This window comes from Myotis yumanensis, unplaced genomic scaffold, assembly GCF_028538775.1.
Source record: "Myotis yumanensis isolate MYYU_CA2020_CCGP unplaced genomic scaffold, mMyoYum1.0.hap1 SCAF_1, whole genome shotgun sequence".
Taxonomy (NCBI): domain Eukaryota; kingdom Metazoa; phylum Chordata; class Mammalia; order Chiroptera; family Vespertilionidae; genus Myotis; species Myotis yumanensis.
Genome location: NW_027223752.1, coordinates 59,010,309 through 59,031,612, shown reverse-complemented (window position 1 = coordinate 59,031,612; position 21,304 = coordinate 59,010,309). Strand labels below are relative to the sequence as shown.

At 35.8% G+C, this 21,304-nt stretch overlaps 1 protein-coding gene across 2 annotated transcripts in view; it reads left to right on the top strand.

The window, feature by feature from the left end:
• Positions 1–20,899, top strand: part of TEX9 (testis expressed 9) — a 42,094-nt gene extending 21,195 nt beyond the window's left edge. Inside the window, exons 5-12 of one of the 2 annotated variants that reach the window (XM_070404437.1) lie at positions 138–183; positions 999–1,081; positions 3,037–3,215; positions 5,257–5,339; positions 5,733–5,906; positions 13,044–13,178; positions 19,881–20,015; positions 20,662–20,895. In XM_070404437.1, the coding sequence (XP_070260538.1) occupies positions 138–183; positions 999–1,081; positions 3,037–3,215; positions 5,257–5,339; positions 5,733–5,906; positions 13,044–13,178; positions 19,881–20,015; positions 20,662–20,739 (913 nt within the window). In that variant the 3' untranslated portion in view covers positions 20,740–20,895. Of the gene's footprint in view, positions 1–137; positions 184–998; positions 1,082–3,036; positions 3,216–5,256; positions 5,340–5,732; positions 5,907–13,043; positions 13,179–19,880; positions 20,016–20,661 lie in introns of both variants that reach the window. The other variant, XM_070404448.1, reaches the window with a different exon arrangement.
• The last annotated feature ends 405 nt before the right edge of the window (positions 20,900–21,304 follow it).

Below are 21,304 nucleotides of genomic sequence, written 5' to 3'. Positions count from 1 at the left end.
ATATGCATGCTTAAAATTATAGCCAAGTCTACTTGATGTATATTTTTTCCTTTCAAATATAGTTGCTGTTGAATTTTATTGGGTCTCAGCTCAATATCATCTATTATTATTAATGTATGTTTATTTTTGGTCTCTAGAGGTCTCTTATCTGAAGGGACAGTTCATCTATATTCAGAAACTCAGGTATGAAATCAAACTTTTTGTGAGTATAATTACATTCTGTAAAATTTAGGGGTTTTTTAAAGACTTTTCTTAAAACAGAGAAGTGTTATGACTCTAGAAATAGAATATAAGCTTGATACTCAGAAGAGATGTCTTCATGAAATTTTGCTCATAAAATAAATGAAATCCATTTTTGTCTCATAGTTTCACTGAACAATTTGGAGCTATGATGGAAAAAATTCTAAGTGAAATGAGTCTGTACCCTAAGGATATTTTAGTTTTCTCTCTAAAGCCCAAATTTATAGATAGAAAATCTGAAAAAGAAAAGTATTTATATACAAAGAATGTGTTTTTAAAAGGTTTATTCATTCATTTAAATATTTACACGTAGGGATCACTATTGTAGGTGCCGAGCTTACTGTGGACTGTAAATTCCCCACCCATGGGGATGTAGGTCTAAGTAACAGTATACATCAAGCATGTCAAACTCACGGCTGGCTGCAAGTTTGACATGGTTGGTACACATGAAAGCCATCGGGGGAATAATCAGTAAGGGGAACTAAATTCTGTGAGTCAGAACATTCAGTTTAACGTATGACCCGCTAGCTGAATATCCTTGACACTTTGGGACTCATTTTCTTTGTCTTGGAATCTCTTGGTCCTAATATCATCTAGGTCTTTTCCAGCTTTAGAATTTTGGGATTTTAAAAAATACAGTTTGATTCACTTCATGAAAATAGCAATTCTTTTATGTTGCAAACCAACAAGTCTGAATTACTTACTTTAGCACATGATTAGAATCTAACTAACCAATAATTTAAATTCTTTTCATATAGCCAAAGAGCAAAAATGTTGATCCAGTAAACAAGGTTAAAAAAAAACTACACTCTGCAAATAAAGGAAAGAAAACAAATTCAAGGTATAGTACAGTTTTAAAAGTATACTTTTTCCCTAAATTTTATAATTTACAGTAGTATCATTCTTTTTTAAAAATATTTTTTATTGATTTTAGAGAGGAAGGGACAGGGAGAGAGATAGAAACATCAACACTGAGAGAGAATCATTGATTGGCTGCCTCCTGCATGCCCCAAAATGGCTATTGAGCCTGCAACCTGGGCATGTGCCCTTGACCGGGAATCAAACTATGACCTCCTGGTTCATAGGTCAATGCACAACCACTGAGCTACGCTGGTCAGGCCATTCTTAATTATTAAGTTTTTGTTTCTCCAGGTCTTTTTTACCACAAAATATACAAAATTACAATACACACACACACACACACACACACACACACACACACACACATATATATATATATATCTGTCCACACTCAATAATTTAAAACATTTTCTATCAGAAATGTCTTGCAGCAGTTAATTTTGTATTTTCTTAGAACTATGACTAGAACCTAGATGTTATTTTCTGCCTACTTCTCTCAAGTAAACGAAATTGCATATACTTTTTGAGTATTTAATGGCACCATACCTTACTGTATTTGAGACATAGAATGATTTGACTTGCTCTAAGACTATAATATAATTTACATTTTATTGTTTTTGATGAAAAATAATTCAAGACTGGTCTTAGTACTTTATGTATTAAAAATGGGGCCCATGAGGCTCTTTGGGTTGGAGACTTTTTAGGAAAGGAGGGTCATACCTGCTGTGGGTTGTACCAATCAGCTTCTTATTCACAGGTTATTCAATTTATATGTCTACTAGAGGCCTGGTGCACGAAATTTGTGCACGGGGGTGGGGGGTTCCTCAGCCCGGCCTGCAACGACACCAGCATCTCTCGCCCCAGCTTTTGGCCCAAGGCCCCTCTCCTCCTTCTGTATGGCCAGGGCGGGGACACTGGGCTTGCATCACCGTGAGCCCAGCATCCCTTGCCCTGGCCTCTAGCCCAAGGCCCCTCCCCACCCTCCATGTGGCCGGGTCTGGGACCCTCTCCTCCCTCCACGTGGCCGGGGCGCAGATGCTGGGCTCGCATTGCTGAGGCGACACCGCCAGTGTCTTGCCCCGGACCACTATGGGTGCTGCCATCTTTGTCTCCGAGTGATGGTTAATTTGCATATTACTCTTTTATTAGATAGGATTACTTGCCTAAACTCCTAATTTGGGAAAAATGTTTGTTAATTCTTGTGTCTGTTAATTGGCTAAATAACCTTATTGTTTTTTTTTCAATAAATAGAGAAAAAAATAGAGTGAAAGGATAGGAAGAAAAATCTAAAAATTGATTAATTGAAGAAGAGAGAACACATATTATATACTGGAAAGGTTATCTTATTTTTTAGACTTCATGTTTACTTTTACAAAGAAAAGGTTGCTTTTCAAAATAAAATTCAGAAGCTTTTGCTTTTGTATCAAAAGTAAATCCAACTTTTTGGTCGACTTTGATCCTGGTTACAATGTGTTTTTTTAGGTTGAAAAAAATGTTGAGTTTGAGCTAAGAAGTGTTTACTCTGTAATTCTTTCTCAAGAGATATTAGTTTTTTAGTGTTTGCAGAATTATGGCTAGAGTGATATTATTTGTACAGGTCTTCTCCAGCAGCATGTGAAATTAAAAGCCACAGGCTAGATTTGACCAAGGAGGCCAAGTTTAGTACTTTTATTTTTGATGTTCACTTGTTTGGAGGCAACGTTAAAATAAACAGGCCTCACAAAGCCTTCTCTAGCTCTGTGGTTCTGTAATGCATAAAGATGGAAAGTCTACTAAGACACTTATAGTCCTTGAAAGTATCAACTATAGGTTTCATCATAAATTTAAATTTTATGATAATTTTGATATGCTTTGTCATTTGGATAAGTCATATTTAGGAGTCTTACATATACAGTATGTGTAATGTACATTTACATATGTAATTTTCTTTTTTAGTATAAAGTTGAAATACTCTGATGTAGCAACTGCCGATGATGTTGCCATTCCAGAGGATTTCTCAGACTTTTCTCTTGCAAAAACAGTTAGCAAAATTGAAGGGCAACTGGAAGAAGAAGGCCTACCTGATTATATAGATGATGATATTTTTTGTGGTGCTAGTAAAGACATTGGAACAGGTAAGTTTTCTTTTATTTATATCACAGTTAATTAGAAAAAGATATTTAGGAACTTTTTTGCATTTTAAAATATATTGTGATGTATTTGTTTCAAAATCATCTAGTGCATTGGTTCTCAACCTTCTTGCCCTTTAAATACAGTTCCTCATGTTGTGACCCAACCATAAAATTAGTTTCGTTGCTGCTTCATAACTGTAATGTTGCTACTGTTATGAATCATAATGTAAATATCTGATATGCAGAATGGTCTTAGGCAACTGCTGTGAAAGGGTCGTTAGACCAACAAAGGGGTCGCGACCCACAGGTTGAGAACCACTGATCTAGTGGGACATGATGGTGGAAGGAATGAGTGGGATTGTAACTGAAGTAATTGGTTATGAGTCAGTAATTATGAAAGTGGATCATGGGAAAGTAACTGCTTCATTGAACTAGTCTCTACTTTTATGGTGTTGGTTTCATTGACCACTCTTCAACTAAGGTTAAAATGTCCCAAAACTAATCCTTAAAACATTAAAATTAAAATTTAAAAAAAAACCACACACCCCACATGATTCTTTGAATTTTTTCATTTACCATTATTATATTCTGCTTATTGCATATTAAATTAACACGTCAAAAGGATAAATGAACTATAGATGTAGCATCAGGTAAAATGATCAAATGAGTTTTCTAACCAATATAATTTTCTTTCTTATAAACTCATTTTTGTCAGACCACTAGAAACATAATAGTACTAAGTTTAGATCATCTGAAGACATTGTTAGTTACCAGTAATGCCTCTAAAATTATGGTGAGTTTGTGAGGAGTCACCAATGCTATTGTAAACAAAAAATAAGACAGTTCAGTGTATATGTACATAGTTAATGCTGAACTATAATTAATTGTGAGTTCAGACAAGCCACTTAGCCCCTCTATAATAGCAATATATTAGTTTCAAAATTTAGCAGTTTGTATTAGATGATCATAAACTTTATCTTTAAAATTATCTGATTCTGTGAAAATCACAACAATTATATGTATAATGATTGTTGTGCTGCATGCTATTTAGTCATAAGTGAAGAGAAATATATTTATGCATTTACTATATTTATTGACCTACCCAAGCTTTCTGGGGCTAGTTGTCAAGAAGGAAGTTAAATGAAGCAGGGTGTTGCCTTTGTGTCTCTGTTAAGATGCCTTCAAGGACACAATGGTCAGATGTTAGCTGCTCCTCAGCACACAGTGAACATGGCCCTGTTACAGTATTCCTCTTCCCTGATACAGGGAACCAGCACAAACTACTTTTTCTAATTGCTCAATTACCCCTCTGCATCTTTACCTCCTTTTTGAGAATTTTTGCCCTGCATGTCTCCCCTTTTATTCTTTTATTCTGGATGATTGCCTGTGGTTACCTGGGGGAGGAAAAGATCAAAAAGTAGTTTAGCAGCACAGATTGCTTTGTAAGACTAACAGTTGGAGTGGGATGGGGAGGTTAGTGCTGTGTACCTAAAGTGGGGGAGAGAAAGAGATAGTAGGAAAAAGTCATGCTCTCCCATTCTTTCTTTCTTTTCCCCTAGAGACCAACTACTGCAAATGTCACACTTTTGAATTTATCATTCCCCTTCTATCCCTGTTAGCCTGAAGTTATATGAGAAGCTAGAAAGAGAGTTGAGGCTAGAGAGATCTAGGTGGGTTAGAACCAACCGCAGCTCATCAGCTCCACGGGGACTCTGGGGACCTTGATAAGAGCTTGGGAACAGAAAGTGTGTACGCAGACGTATGCCTGTGGTTCAGATTCTCAGGAGTGCTTTGGTTCCCCCCCCGAACCCCTCCCCGCCTTTTTTTTACTTGGTTCCACTGTTGAAATGTGAGCATTTGTTTCTGTTGGGTGATTTGTTAATTTATCTTTAAATTAGGAGTATTTAGTCTTCCCAAACAGGGATCTCCTGTTAGATTCCCATCTTGAACGTGTTTGTTCTTTCATAATATAATGGTCTGTCTTATAAATGACGACGTTTTAGATTCAGTGAAAGGCAATAAATATAATTATTTAAATCCACAGAAGCACAGATCAGATTTCTGAAGGCCAAACTCCGTGTTATGCAGCAGGAATTGGATAATGTTGTATGTGAATGCAATAGAAAGGTTAGTTTTTAAAAGCTCTCAATGTATATGCTCTAATATTAAGACATTTTAGGAATAATTTAAATTATATTTTTAAATTAGCTTCATTGAGATATAATTCAGTTAAATTTTGAATTAAAAATTATATGTAAACACTGAACTCCATTCTAAGATGTGGAATTTTCAGAGCTAAATAATTTTAAATACTTGTTAGCAATTAGAATTCTTTATATTAGACCCATAAGTGTAAGCTATTAAGCACAAATAAAATATGTGACTTTCATTTTTTTAAAATGAAAATCAAAGATCATATGAAGTTCCTTTTTGTTTTCTGCTTTATATTTTTAAATCATGTGCATTTTTATATACCAAATTGTGCATTTTTTAACATAATCTATAATTTCATAACTATAGGAGGATGAAATTCAGGATTTAAAGTCTCAAGTAAAAAATTTTGAGGAAGATTGTGTAAGACATCAGCGAACAATTAATTTGCAACAGTCTCAAACAGAAAAATATAAAACTCTTTTCGAAGAAGCAAACAAAAAATGTGATGGATTACAGCAACAGCTGTCTTCAGTAGAAAGGGTAATTAGTTTGCTGTTTTTCTTAACCTAAAACCAAAGAGGCACTAAACCACTATAGTTGCACATTTGAATAGACACCACTTTTGGTTGTTTAGTTATTTTGTCAGTGTTGACTAAAAACTCTTCTTCCTTATATAGGAGAGTATTTTTTAATAGATTTATTGAGATATAGTTCACATAGAATACATCACACCCTTTTAGTGTACAATTCAGTGGCTTTTAGTGTATTCACAGTTGTGCAACTACCACCACTATCAATTTGAGAACATTTCATCACTCCAAAAGACACCCATACCCTTTAGTCAAGTACCCCATCCCTCTTCTTCTAAACCCTTCCAGTCCTAGGCAATTTCTAATCTTTTTGTCTCAATAGATTTGACTATTCTGGACATTTCATATATACAGCATCATACAGTGTGTGGTATTTTGAGACTGACATCTTCAGCTTAACATGTTTTCAAGTTTCATCCACACTGTGGCACATATCATTACTTTAGTACTTTTCATGGAGTATGTAGTTATAACACATTTATCTGTTTATCATTTGATAGGCATTTGGTTTGTTTCCAATTTTTGTGAATCATGCTGCTATGAACATTCATGTACATACAGGTTTTTGTGTGGACATGCTTTCATTTCTCTCGGGTAGATACCTAGGAATGGAATTGCTGGGTCATAGGTTAACCCTTTATTTAACTTTTGAGGAACTGCCAACTGTTATAACTGCCAAACCAGCTATACAACTTTTACATTTCCACCAGCAGTGTATAAGGGTTCTAATTTCTCTCTACATTCTCACCAACACGTTAGATTATCTTTTTCATTATAGCCATTCTATTGGTGTGCGGTGGTTATCTCATTAAAGTTTTGAGGTACATTTTCCTGATAACTCATGATTTTGAAGATATTTTATATGTTTATTGGACACTTGTATATCTTTGGAAATATGTCTGTTCAGATCCTTTGCCCATTTTTTAAAATATATAGTTTATTGATTTTTTACAGAGAGGAAGGGAGAGAGATAGAGAGTTAGAAACATGGATGAGAGAGAAACATCTATCAGCTGCCTTCTGCACACCTCCTACTGGGGATGTGCCTGCAACCCAGGTACATGCCCTTGACCGGAATCGAACCCGGGACCTTTCAGTCCGCAGGCCGACGCTCTATCCACTGAGCCAAACCGGTTAGGGTCTTTGCCCATTTTTGAAATTAGAATTTTAAAATTATTGAGTAGTAAGAGATCATTATATATTCTAGATACAGTCCCTCATCAGATAAATGATTTGCAAATATTTCTCCCATTCATTGGGTTGTCTTTGCACTTTCTTTATGGTATACTTTGAAGCACAAAAATTTTAAAATTTGAAATCCAATTTATTTAATATATCTTTGGTTGCTTGTGCTTTTGGTGTCATATCTGCAGGGAGAATATATTTTAAATAAACTGTCCTACTTAAGAATTTTTATATTACATACCATTGTGTTAACAAAAATACACTATGCAGTATTATTTTGTAAGACTGAGTGACGATTAAATTTATGTACCATAGCATGTATTGAGATTTAAGTAGTAAGAAAATATGCATTCTTCATTATGCCATATTTTTCTTTAGTGTGTTCATATAAAAGTGCCTATTTTTAAACATTATGGCCTTGTATAATTAGCATTATCATCTGGTAATACATTTTTTAACATCAGATTTGTTGGGATATAATTTATATACAATAAATCACCTCTTTTATTACACAGTTCTATGAGTTTTAACAAATGCACAGTCCTGATACCACACCATAATTGAGATATAAAACATGCCCATCATCCCACAAAATTCCCTTGTGAATTTAGTCAAGTCCTTCCTCTCCTCCCAGCCTCAGGCAACATTCATTTCTTTTGGTTCTTATTTTTTTGGCCCTTATCATAATGTCATAAATCAGTGATTCCCAAAGTGGGCGCTACTGCCCCCTGGTGGGCGCTGCAGCGATCCAGGGGGGGCGGTGATGGCCACAGGTGCATTTGTTTTAACTTTTTTTGTATTACCTGTCTATTCTGAGTTCAATAAATAGTTTCATAATTTCAAACTTCAATGTTTCTAATTTACACCTTTCTTTACTATATTTTACGAAAAAGGTAGAAACATTAATACATATATCTTTCTGTTTAATTGCTATTAAAATTTTAAAAAAATTAATTTCCAGGGGGCGCTGAGTAATATTTTTTCTGGAAAGGGGACGGTAGGCCAAATAAGTTTGGGAACCACTGTCATAAATAGAACCACATAGTTGCCTTTTGAGTCTGGTGTTTGTTTGTTTTTCACTTAGCATAAAGCATTTTAGACTCACCCATGTTGTAGTAGTCTGCTCGTTTTTATTGCTGAATACCAAATTTTGTCTACCTACTCATCTAGAAATAAAAATTGATTGTAGTATTTAATACTCTAAGCCTGTGTTGTCCAGTATGGTAACTACTCACTGTATATGTGACTAGTGCAAATTGTAACATGCTGAAAGTTTAAAATAAACATCAGATTTTGAAGACTAAATATAAAAGAGAATAAAGAATGTGAAATCTCATTAATATTTTTATAATGGTTACATGTTGTTTATATGGAACTCAAGATTGAATCTTTCTTTGATAATTGCATTTATTTTATATATTTCTAGAAAAAAATCTCAATTTGATAATATTTTGGATGTATTGGGATAAGGAAAATATTGTTAAAATTAATTTTACTTATTAAAGTGGCTACTAGAAATTTTTTAATTAAATAGAAATATATTATATTACTGTTGGGCTAAGAAATCTGGACAAGTGGCCTAAGGGAAAAAAGCTGTTCTATCTGGGGAACAACAATTTTAATTTGTATGAACACTTTATCACTTGTCATTATGCAACCCAGCTCTGGTCATATCACTGGTCTAGTCTCGCATAATCTTAAAACTTTGTTTGTGTTTTTTATTCTTTTCTTGTTCTTGGACATCATACTCAATCCTGTGCATTCTTTCTGTGCATGTTTTTCCTGTGCATGTTTTTCATTCATTTCTTCAATTCCCATTGCCACTCACTACTTGGTTCAAGCTCCTATTACTTCTGATCCTCCTTACTGGTTATTTTATGTCCTTTCTCTTTTCCTTGTCCATTGTATCCTGTAGTATGCCAATAGATTAACGTTTCCAAAGGACTACATTGACTGTAACGCTACCTTTGTATGGGCAGAAAAGGATTTAACATATTTTGGGTGCTTTGTGCCAGGCAAAACATTTTATAAAAAGGAAACTGAGTCTGAGAGGTTAAGGAGAATGCCCAAGGTCACATAGGAGTAAAAGAACAGGATTCAAACAGTATTTGTCTGACTACAAAGTGGGGTTTTTTTCTACAAAGCACATAGACTTTTTTTGCAACTGCCCCCTCCCTCTCCAAATTAAATGGACTTAAACACACAGTCGTTCCAAAATCTCCTTGCTGTTTAGAGTTAAATATTTGAAACTTTTGGTTCATAGTAACTAAGTAATTATGGTACATTGGCTACCTGAAGATTTTTATGGAAACTTTCATTTGCTCTAAATTCCCAGCTTGCATCCTTATTTACCTAGGAGCCAGAGAAGCATAACTCTTTCTGGGTTATATGGAACTCAAGACTGAATCTTTCTTTGATAGTTGCATTTATTTTATATATTTCTAGAAACAAATCTCAATGTACAGTTCATAGAAATATAAAACAGAGCTTTAGTTTGATGAAGCTGCTTCTATAAACCCGCAAAAGCTAACTATTTAAACAGTTATGTATATTATTTTAGCTGCTGACACCAATAGATGAAGTCATTTTTAGAACATAAAAACAGCCCTAACCGGTTTTGGCTCAGTGGATAGAGCATCAGCCTGTGGACGCCAGGGTCCCAGGTTCGATTCCGGTCAAGGGCAGGTACCTTGGTTGTGGGCACATACCCAGTAGGGAGTGTGCAGGAGGCAGCTGATCAAAGTTTCTCTCTCATCGATGTTTCTAACTCTCTACCTCTCTCACTTCCTCTCTGTAAAAAAACCCAATAAAATAAAAAACAAACAAAAAAGAAAGCATTTTATTTCAGCATTAATCTTGTTTTTCTGTGAATGATCTCTGCATTAAAATATGCTTGTTTTTAAAAAAATATGCTTGTTTCAATTGTACAACTCATTGAGTTTTTACAAGCTAGTCCATCCTTGTAACTACCACCACAATCAAGATAAAGAAAATTTCTGTCACCCCTTCCCCAAATTTCTATTGTATCCCTTCCTCATCCATCTCTACTCTCTAACCATGGCTCCAGGCATCACTTATCTGCAATCCTTTACTACAGATTAGTTTTTCCTGTTCTAAAATTTCATATAGATGGAATCATAAGTATGTACCTTTTTTTGCATCTGGCTTCATTTGTTCAGCATGATGTTTTTGAGATTCATCAATACTGTTGTGTGTTGTGTGGTTCATTCCCTTGTATTGCTGAGTAGTATTTATGAATTTATTTTTGTTGATCTGTTCACCAGTTGAAGGGCATTTGATTTGATTCCAGCTTTGGACCATTGGCTGTAGAGCCACTATGAATTTTCATGTACCAGTGTTTTGTGTAGACACACTGTGTGTGTATGTATAGACACATCCAATATCATTCATGATGTTGAATAAATAACTAGGAGTAGAACTTCTGGGTATTATGGAAAGTGCATGTTTAATTTTTTAAAGAAACTGTCCAATTGTGTTCCACAGTGATTTTATTCCCACTAGCAACATATGAGAGTTCCAGTGATCCTGTAGCATCACTTGATATTGTCAATCTTTTTAATTTTAGCCATATTAGAGGGCAGAAGTAGTATCTTATTACAACTTGCATTTGTATTTTCTTTTTTTAAAATTTCTTTATTAAGTTATTACATATGTGTCCTTATCCCCACATTACTCCCCATCCCCCCCTCTCATGCCTTCACCCCCCTGTTGTCTGTGTTCATTGGTTAGGCCTATATGCTTGCATGTAAGTCCTTTGGTTGATCTCTCCCCCTTACCCCACCCTCCCCTACTTTCCCTCTGAGGTTTGACGGTCTGATCGATGCATCTCTGTCTCTGGATCTGTTTTTGTTCATCAGTTTATGTGGTTCACTATATTCCATAAATGAGTGATATCATGTGATATTTATCTTTCTCTGACTGGCTTATTTAGCTTAGCATAATGCTCTCCAGGTCCATCCATGCTGTTGCAAATGGTAAGAACTCCTTTTTTTTACAGCAGCTTAGTATTCCATTGTGTAGATGTACCACAGGTTTTTAATCCACTCATCTACTGATGGGCACTTAGGCTGTTTCTAAATCTTAGCTATGGTAAATTGTCCTGCTATGAACATAGGGGTGCATATATTGAGTAATTTCAGGATGCAAGCTCTCTCATAACAGTATTGGTATCCTGTCTGCATTTTGTAAAAATTACTTGAAATGATTGAAAACAAATGCTTTCAAGTTTTTAATAAGATTTTTCCTTTCTATAGTGGATTTACTTACATAGGAAAACTTTATTTCCTACTTTACTATTTTTCTGACTATACTTTTTTTTTTCACTTTTAAGAAAGGGAGTGGGCAGTATTGCTTCAGGGTCAGGGAGGACATCATGTGGTGAAGGATGGCTTTCATTTTTCTGTGAAGTAGGTTACAAAATCACCAAGAATTGTGGACTTTGTAGTTAATGAGAATCTTTGCCTTTTCTATGTGAACAGTGAGATAAATCAGGCTAGTTCTTAGTGTAAGCTACCCCCAGAAAGCTGTGAAGAAGGCTGGTGATAGCAGATGGTATCCATACACAGTTTGATTTGTTTAGAAACCTACATAAAGAGCAGCATGTGTTTTGTTTTCCCTGTAATTACTTGGAGCCAGGGAGATCGGTTTTCAAATACAGCATAGTGATACAGCCAGGAGAAAAACTTACAAAGAAGAAAACAGTTAACTGTATTTTTAACTCCCTCATTTCAGTTCCATAGTGAGTATGTTCTTTGTAAAAGGCTCTGTGCTAGGCATTGCAGGTGATACAAAGAAGATGGAGTGAAGTATTTCAAAATAAAATCCATTCAATAAACGTGTCATTAGTGCCTCTTGTATGCCACCAGAGTTCTGGGAATATAGAAATTAAGAAGTTCCTATCCTCAAGGAACTTACACTGTAGTGGGGGAACAAACAAATGGACAGATTCAGTTTCACACAACAGGGACTACTGTGTATGTATATCAGGATGCTATTGAAGCTCTGAAGAAAGGGTAACTAATCTAACCTGGGAGGATAGAGAGGAAAGGCTTCTGGGAGAAGGTAAAACCATAGTGTATAGCCCTAGCTTCTCAAAGGGTGAGTATGTGCTAGCCAGGTAAAAATGAAGAGTAGGGAGGCGTCAGGGCAGAAGGAAGAGCATGAGCAAAGGCTCAGAGGCAAGAAATATCATGGTGGTTTGGGAGATATCCAAGTACTGTTGATATAGCCAAAGTTAACACCTGTGGCAGGAAATGAGATTATGGTGCCAGATTATGGTGGAGTTGGGAGTTTATCCTATATGTTCATGTTTCTTTTTGTGTGGCCTATAGATTCTCTGCAACAGCATCTCTTAGAATATTTGCAGAAATGCAGGTCTAAACCCACTCTGATATGTGGGAAATAACTCCTAAGAGCTGTTGTTTTTGCATAGAATTGGAATTTCCCTGTAAGGCTAATGTAGAATGCTCTGTATTTAACAATTATTTTTTAAAATGTTTGTCAGGTTTACACAAACAGTATTTATGAGTTTGTGTCTTACATTTGATGTTTTGGGTTGTTCCCGAAGGAATAACTGTAGTTATAAAGAGTTGCTTATAAAATGGAGGGAGGCATGACTACGGTATCTTGGGATCAATAAAAAGAGGCAGGAAATTCCAAACAAAAAAATAACCTGAAAGCTTAATTTGCAACTATATCTTTAAAGATATATTTTTCTAATACCAATTCAGGGTAAGAATTCTCTGAGAACTCTATAGTCTCTGGTTGTGGTGGTAGTGGTGTGTGTAAAAGCAAGGAATATGAAATGGAAAATATTGCAGACTAATGGAGAGAACTTATGATATATTTATAAATGTTCCATACATTTTCTCTTTACTGTACAGGAATTAGAAAATAAAAGAAGACTACAAAAACAAGCTGCCACTACGCAAAGTGCCACGGAGGTTCGCTTGAATAGAGCTCTAGAAGAAGCAGAAAAATATAAATCGGAGCTAAGTAAATTAAGACAGAATAGCAAGGTATGGAAACATGGAAAGGTTTTGGTAGTGATCAACTTTGATAGCTTCCTCTTTTATGCAAGATTCAAAACTAAATAGTTTTTAAATTATAATTCTTGTTGTCATGGTAAACATTCTCTTTTGAGAAATACACTCAATATCAATGTGTACATTTTCAGTAAGTTAGAATTATATTGCTTGGGCAATTGCTATAATTGGGTGATAGCACAACTCTTTGGAGGATTCACTCACTATTTTCATCCAACAGATCTTTATTTTGTGCCCATATTATATGCCAGACACTTTTCTAATTTTGGGATAAATGACAAAGAAAAGTCTCTTTTTATCTCGTTTGTTGTATCCTTCTTTGAGCCTCAATTTTCTAGTATATAATACAAGGGGCTATTTTACAGGTCACTGGCTCACCTGGAGGGCTCATTAAACTATAGATTGCTGGGCCCCACCCCAGAATTTCTGTTTCAGTAGATCTGGGGTTAGGCCTGAGAGTGTGCAGTTTTAACAGATTCCCAGGTGATGATGCCACTGGGTCTGATATAACATTTTGATAACCACTGTTACAGAGTTATTGTGAGGATCACCTTGGTATTCCCAGTATCTAACAAATGATTGCTATAAAATTACCATTTAATTCCTAAAATGTCTGTTGAATAAATGAAGGCTCAAATATCGATATGTGTGAAAACATTTTGTATACTTTAAATATTGGCTATAGTTTTTGGTTGTGTCAAGCTGAAAGTGTTGCTCCATTGGAATCTCTCTCTTAGGACAATATTTAACAATGGGTTGGGTGATGAAATTAGGAGCTACCCTAATTACATAAAATGATACATTTTAGATTAAATTAGCATAACATAGAGCACTGAACAAAACTGATCTTGGTAAGTCCTCCAACAAGTTGAATAGAGACAAATACGTTGCAGTGACTGTAGAGTTTTAAGATGTCTTCTGCGAGATGGTTTATGCTGTATGAACTTACTATATTCATGTTTAAGAGCCGTCAATGATGGCATGATGATGGGGATTTATCAATAGAAGTCATTAAATGAACAAATTAGGAAGTCTACAAACTTACCAGTATTTAGCATGTACTAAATACTAGTATCTACAGTACTAGAGGCCCGATGCACAAAATTTGTGCACTGGGGGGTGCCCCTCAGCCCAGCCTGCACTCTCTTGCAGTCCGGGGTCCCTTGCTCCTTAACACCTGCCTGCTTGCTCCTTACCACTCAGCTCGCTGCTCCTTAGTGCTGCCACGGAAGCGGGAGAAGCTCCCACCACTGCCGCTGCGCTTACCAGCTGTGAACCTGGCTTTTGGCTGAGCAGAAGTGGGAGTGTCCTGACCACCAGGGGGAAGCTCCTGCATTGAGTGTCTGCCCCCTGGTGGCCAGTGTGTGTCATAGTGACCAGTCAGTCCCAGTCGTCCTGCTGCTAGGGTCAATTTGCATATTACCCTTTTATTATATAGGAGAGAGGCCTAGTGCACGGGCAGGGGCCGGCTGGTTTTCCCTGAAGGGTGTCCTGGATCAGGGTGGGGGTCTCTTTGGGGTGCCTGGCCAGCCTGGGTGAGGGGCTGATGGCTGTTTGCAGGCTGGTCAAGCCCCCCAGTGGGGACCCTCACCCCATGGGGGTGTGGCCAGCCTGGGTGAGGGGCTGAGGGCTGTTTTCAGACTGGCCACGCCCCTCGGTGACCCAAGCTCCCAGCCTCTCCTTTTTTTCTTTTTTCTGGGATTTATTTATCTTCTATAATTGAAACTTTGTAGCCTGGAGCGTAGCCCAGGGCCAGCCAGGGCAGGTGGAAAGCTTGGCTTCCTCCATCACCAGGGGCAACCCAAGCTGCCTGCTCGCTCCAGCTCCATGGCTGCCGCCATCTTGGTTGGGTTAATTTGCATATAGTTGCTCTGATTGGTTGGTGGGCGTGGTTTGGGGCGTAGCGAAGGTACAGTCAATTTGCGTGCTTCTCTTTTATTAGATTAGACAAGAGGTCTATATAAATTCGTGCAAGAGTAGGCCTTCGCAGCCCTGGCTTCGTCCGGAAGGTCATCCAGACGGTCATTCCATTTCCATATTATGCTTCTTTTAAAAAATGTATTTTTATTGATTTTTTACAGAGAGGAAGGGAGAGGGACAGAGAGTTAGAAACATCGTTGAGAAAGAAACATCGATCAGCTGCCTCCTGCACACCCCCTACTGGGGATGTGCCTGCAACAAAGGTATATGCCCTTGACAGGACCCCTCAGTCCGCAGGCCGATGCTCTATCCACTGAGCCAAACCGATCAGGGCATGCATATTATGCTTTTATTATTATAGATTATTTTAATTTGGTGCATTCTAAAGGAAGTCTGAAAAAAAACGAAGTGAAATAACCAGTTACGTCAAAATTTGCTAATTCTGGTTATAGATTTGATCTTTATTTTAGCACACACATTAAATAAGTAGTAAGTAAAACTTGCTTCCATGACAACAGATGAGTCTACTAATTATAACCAGTCATTGTGCAAGTTCAAGTAATGACCTGGTATGTAAACAACTTAGTATAAAACCATCAACTTTATATAAACAACTTAGACTTGTTAAAGACAAACTTCCGACCCCAGGACTGCATTATGGGTGAGAGATTTAAACACGATGGGACGACATTTTGTTTGTATTACTGCCTATTTACTATCAAGTTTTCTTTCAGGCGTTTCATGGCTTTTGGTCTTAGATTTAAGTCTTTAACCCATTTTGAATTAATTTTTGTGGGTGGTGTAAGATAGGTTACTAGTTTCATTCTTTTTCCCCATTGTGTATTCTTGGCTTGTAAAATATTAGTTGACCTTATGTGCATGGGCTTATTTCTGGGCACTTGATTCTATTCTGTTGGTTTGTTTCTGTTTTTATGCAATACCATACTGTTTTGATTTCTACAGCTTTATATGTAGTTTGAAATCAGGAAGTATGATGCCTCCAGTTTGTTGTTCTTTCTCAGGATTGCTTTGTCTCTGGAATCTTGTGGTTCTATATAAATTTTAGGATTATTTTCCTCTATCTGTAACCAATGTCATTGGAATCTTGATAGGGAGTTGCACTGATTTGATAGGTGGCTTTGGTAATATGGACATTTTAATAATATTAATTCTTTCCATTTACTTGTCTCTTCTTTGATAACTTTTACCAATGTCTTATAGTTTTCAGTGTACAGGTCTTTCACCTCCTTGGTTAAATTTATTCCTAAGTATTTTTTTTCTTTTTGATGCAGTTTGTAAAGGGGATTGTTTTATTTCTGTTATAGATAATTTATTATTAATGTATAGAATCATTACTGATATTTTAATGTTAATTTTGTATCCTGCAATGTGAATTTGTTGATTAGATCTTAACAGTTTTTTCATGGAGTCTTTAGGGTTTTTTTCCATATAAAATCATGTAATTAACAAATAGACAATTTTACTTCTTCCTTCCCAATTCTGATGCCTTTTTCTTTTTCTTGCCTGATTACTGCAGCTAGGATTTCTGGTACTATGTTGAATGGGAGTGGTGAGAGTAGGCACTCTTGTCTTGTTCCTGATCTTAGAGGAAAAACTTTCAACCTTTCACCATTTACTATGATGTTAGCTGTGGACTTGCCATATATGGCCTGTTATTATGCTGAGGTATAGTCCTTCTAAACCTAATCTGTTAAGAGTTTTTATTATGAGCAGATGTTGAATTTTATCAAATGTTTTCCAGTGTCCATTGAGATGAGCATGTAATTATTTTCCTTTATTCTGTTAATGTGTTGTGTTACATTCATTTTCATGTGTTGAATCATCCTTGCAAATCCAGCAATAAATCTCATTTGGTGTATATTCTTTTTCATATGCTGTGGAAATCAGTTTGCTATTATTTTGTTGACAATTCTTGCATCAATATTCATCAGGAATAGTGGTCTGTAGTTTTATTGCAGTATCTTTGTCTGGCTTTGGTATCAGGTTAATGCTGGCCTCATAGATTGAGTTTGTTGTTTTGTCCTCTTCAATGTTTGGAAGAATTTGAGGACAGTTGGTGTTACTTCTTCTTTTAATGTTTGGTAGAATTCACCAATAAAGGCATCTGATACTGAGCTTTCTGATCACTGTTGCAGTCTCCTTACCAGTCATAGGTCTGTTTACATGTCCTATTCATTATTAAGTTGTAGTAAGTTGTGAGTTTCTAGGAATTTATGCATTTCATCTAGGTTATCTGGATTGTTGTTGTTCATAATACTATCTTATGATCCTTTGTATTTCTGGGATACCAGTTGTAATGTCCCTCTCTAATTTCTGATATTATTTGAGCCTTCTCTTCTCTAGGAAAAAGGTTTTGTCAATTTTATTTTTTTCCAAAGAACCAACTCTTGATATCATTAATTTTTCTACACTATTTTTCTATTATATATTCATCAACTCTGCTTTAATCTTTATTATTTCCTATCTTCAACTAACTTGAGGATTAATTCTTTTTCTAGTTCCATAAATTGTAAAGTTGATTTAAGATCTTTTTTAATGTAAGTATTTACAGCTATAAATTTCTCTTACAACTTTTTTCGCGTAAGTTTTGGTATGTTGTGTTTTCATTATAGTTTGCCTAAGATATTTTCTAAATTCCCTTGATTTCTTTGACCTATTGGTTGCTTAATTCCCACATATTTGTGGCTATTGCAGCTTTCATTCTGTAATTCATTGCTATTTCATTATATGAAAAGGAAAGATACTTTCTATAATTTACTAAGATTTGTTAGTGGCCTAATGATTGGAGAATGTTCCATGTATATTTGAGAAAAATGTTGGGTGGAATGTTCTGAATATGTCTATTATTATGTCTTGGTGATTTAGTTAGTTACTGTTCCATTAATCTTCTGATTGTACTATCCATTATTGAAGTCTCCTATTATTACAGAGCTATTTCTCCTACCAATTCTATTGATGTTTGCTTCATATACTTAAAAGCTCTGATATTAGTGCATATATATTTATAATTGTTGTAGTGCCTTAGTGAACTAACCCTTTTATCATTATATAATGTCCTTCTTTGTCTTATAACTGTTTTGACTTAGTCTGTTTTGCCTGATATTATTAGAGCCACACCTATTCTCTTTTGGTTACTATTTCCATGAAATATCTTGTTGCATTCTTTCATTTTCAATCTATGTATGTCTTTAGATTGAAAGTGAATCTCTTGTAGACAGCATATAGTTGGTCCTATTTTTTAAAACCCATTCTTCTAGTATATGGGGAATTTAATTCATTTATATTTCACATTATTACTAACAGGGAAGAACTTCCTGTTGCCAATTTTTTAAAAAAGTTTTCTCGTCTTTTAAATGTCTTGATTTCCTAAGAGTCTTGGCCCAACTTCTCAGTGCCTTAAATGTATTTTATTCCTCTGCCCATAAGCTCTTGCCCCTAGGCACCTGTGGTTCTGCAGACCCCCTACAGTCCTCATGTCCAGCAGTGCCCACCCCTGCTTTCAGCAGCTCGAACCTAATAGTCAGACTATGCCACCATTCCATCAGATGAGACAAAACAGTCCCTAAGGCACCCTCATATAAGTCAGAACATCAAACCAAGTTCTGTTCTTGTTCTTTCCATCCCAAGGGAGGCGGTGGGGAAGGTGAGGTGAAAGGGTGAACATAAATGCAATGTCATTTCCTAGTGTTTTGAATGTGGTTCTTGCTTGGTTGCTGCTGCTTACTTGGCTCCTAGAGTTCTCACAATGCTACAATAATGTGTGTACTGTATATTCAGTGTTTCCATGGGAGTTCCTTGGGAGAACAAGGGCTCTGGAGCTTCCTACTCTGCCATCTGGCTGACATCACTCTCTATTTAAAAAAAATAATTTAAAGTCATATTTACTATTTTACCATATTACTATTGCTGTTATTTGTTTTTTCTTTATGTGTATGTAGGTTCAGATTTCCTTCTGGTATCATTTTCCTTTTGCATGAACGACTTTACATTATTCGACAACCTGCTATACATGAAAAAAGTTACTTTCATTCAGTGTTGTTTGTTATAATGTTGATGACATGCCATAGAAACTTGTTTGTATCAAAATTGATTTCATTATACATAGTTTCTCTTATATTAAGCAAAATAATCTACAGTGCTAAGTGAGGACTTACTATATAACATCTTCCAGTACTTAGTAAGTTCTAACCTGTCTCACTTGTCATGGACAGTGGCTGCACATGGTTATTTAGGTGTCTGCCAAGGATTTGAGGGGAATATTTAAGTAGATTTTGAGGACTCCATTGTTTCCAAGATTTCCCATGGATAAGACTGTTATTTCTGATTTGAGGTCTATCCCCAGCGAACTCATGAACTGGAAAGCACTCAATGAATATGCTTCCATTTTTTTCAAGGGTCATACCACCACCACTTTGCTATTGATTACTCACCTACATCTTCAAATGTTTTAAAAATTGTGTCCAGAGTTTATATCTGCTACTATCTGGAGAACTGGTCCAATACAAGCTATTTTACTATTACTGGAATATAACAAAGTTGTTATTTCAAAACGTTTTTTTTAATGTAAATGTGAGACTTGAACATCATTAAAAGTTATCAAAGTTACAGTAATTTAGTAATGCAAAGAAAACTTTACCAAAAATTTTATATTTCAGTTCATTATAGTTTTTATAATCTTTTTCTATTAAAAGAGTGAAAAAGGTATATATGGAACTTATTTTTTTTCTTTTGTAGGATATAGCAAGTGAAGAACACAAAAAAATTGAAGCATTAAAATCAGAAAACAAGAAGCTAGAAAAACAAAAAGGAGAATTAATGATAGGGTTCAAGAAACAATTAAAATTAATTGATGTTTTAAAAAGGCAGAAGGTGAGTGTACCCTAAAAGAAAACCCATCGATATTATTTGGAACTCTCTACTAAAATATTTACTAGTATTTGTACTTCAGATATGTTTGTTTAACATGCTTAGGCACAAAAGTTTATATAAGATTTATTTATAATGTGTCATCCAAGAAGTGGATATTTTCATGCAAGTAAATTAGTAATGTGGAAAATGGGACTGGTAAATACAGTATGGGTACTTCCTAAATAAAGAACATACCATATACAAGAGCAACTTGGATTGCCTCTTGGAAGAGTGAAAATTGATTCCAAATCACTATTGTTCCATTCTCTACATGAGTCACCTGGTAGTGAGTAGACATGAATTCGTGGTTCTGCCTATTTTCCTTTTTGCAAAGGTTAGGTTAGGTATTAAGCTATTATTGAATTGTCTTTCAATAGTTAATTGGTGCAATACCACCATTGGACAAATAGGCTCTTATAGGCTGACTCTTGAATGCAATTACTGTTTCTTATATCATGTTTATTGGAATTAAAGTACAGATTCCTACAACAGAGCTTATAATTTGATAGCATTGTATACACACACTTCTACAAACTTCCTGTTGTGTGGTTTATCCTTAATACTAAAGTAAACGTCTTCATAGTAATTTTTTTTTAAAAAAACACAGATGCATATTGAAGCTGCCAAGATGCTGTCTTTCACTGAAGAGGAATTTATGAAGGCACTTGACTGGGGAAATTCTTAAGTGGGGTTTTTTAGTGTCTATAAGTAAGTGTGTGATGGTTATACATTTTATTTAGCTTAAGTTATAATGGTTTGAATTATTTTTACTCTTAAGAAATGAGTTTATCTGAGAGAAATTCTGTTTTAAGTTCTTATTGACAAATAAAGCACTTTGGAATTCCTCACCCTTTACTTTTCTTCTCCCTTATAGTAGACAGAAAAGGATGCTTTACTTAATATAAAAATTAATGTTTAAAAACATACTATATAGCCGGAACCAGTTTGGCTCAGTGGATAGAGCGTCGGCCTGCGGACTGAAAGGTCCCAGGTTCGATTCCGGTCGAGGGCATGTACCTGGGTTGCGGGCACATCCCCAGTAGGGGGCGTGCAGGAGGCAGCTGATCGATGTTTCTCTCTCATCGATGTTTCTAACTCTCTATCTCTCTCCCTTCCTCTCTGTAAAAAATCAATAAAATATATTTTTTAAAAAAAACCATACTATAGCCGAGACCGGTTTGCTCAGTGGATGGAGCGTCGGCTTGCGGACTGAGGGGTCCCGGGTTCGATTCCGGTCAAGGGCATGTGCC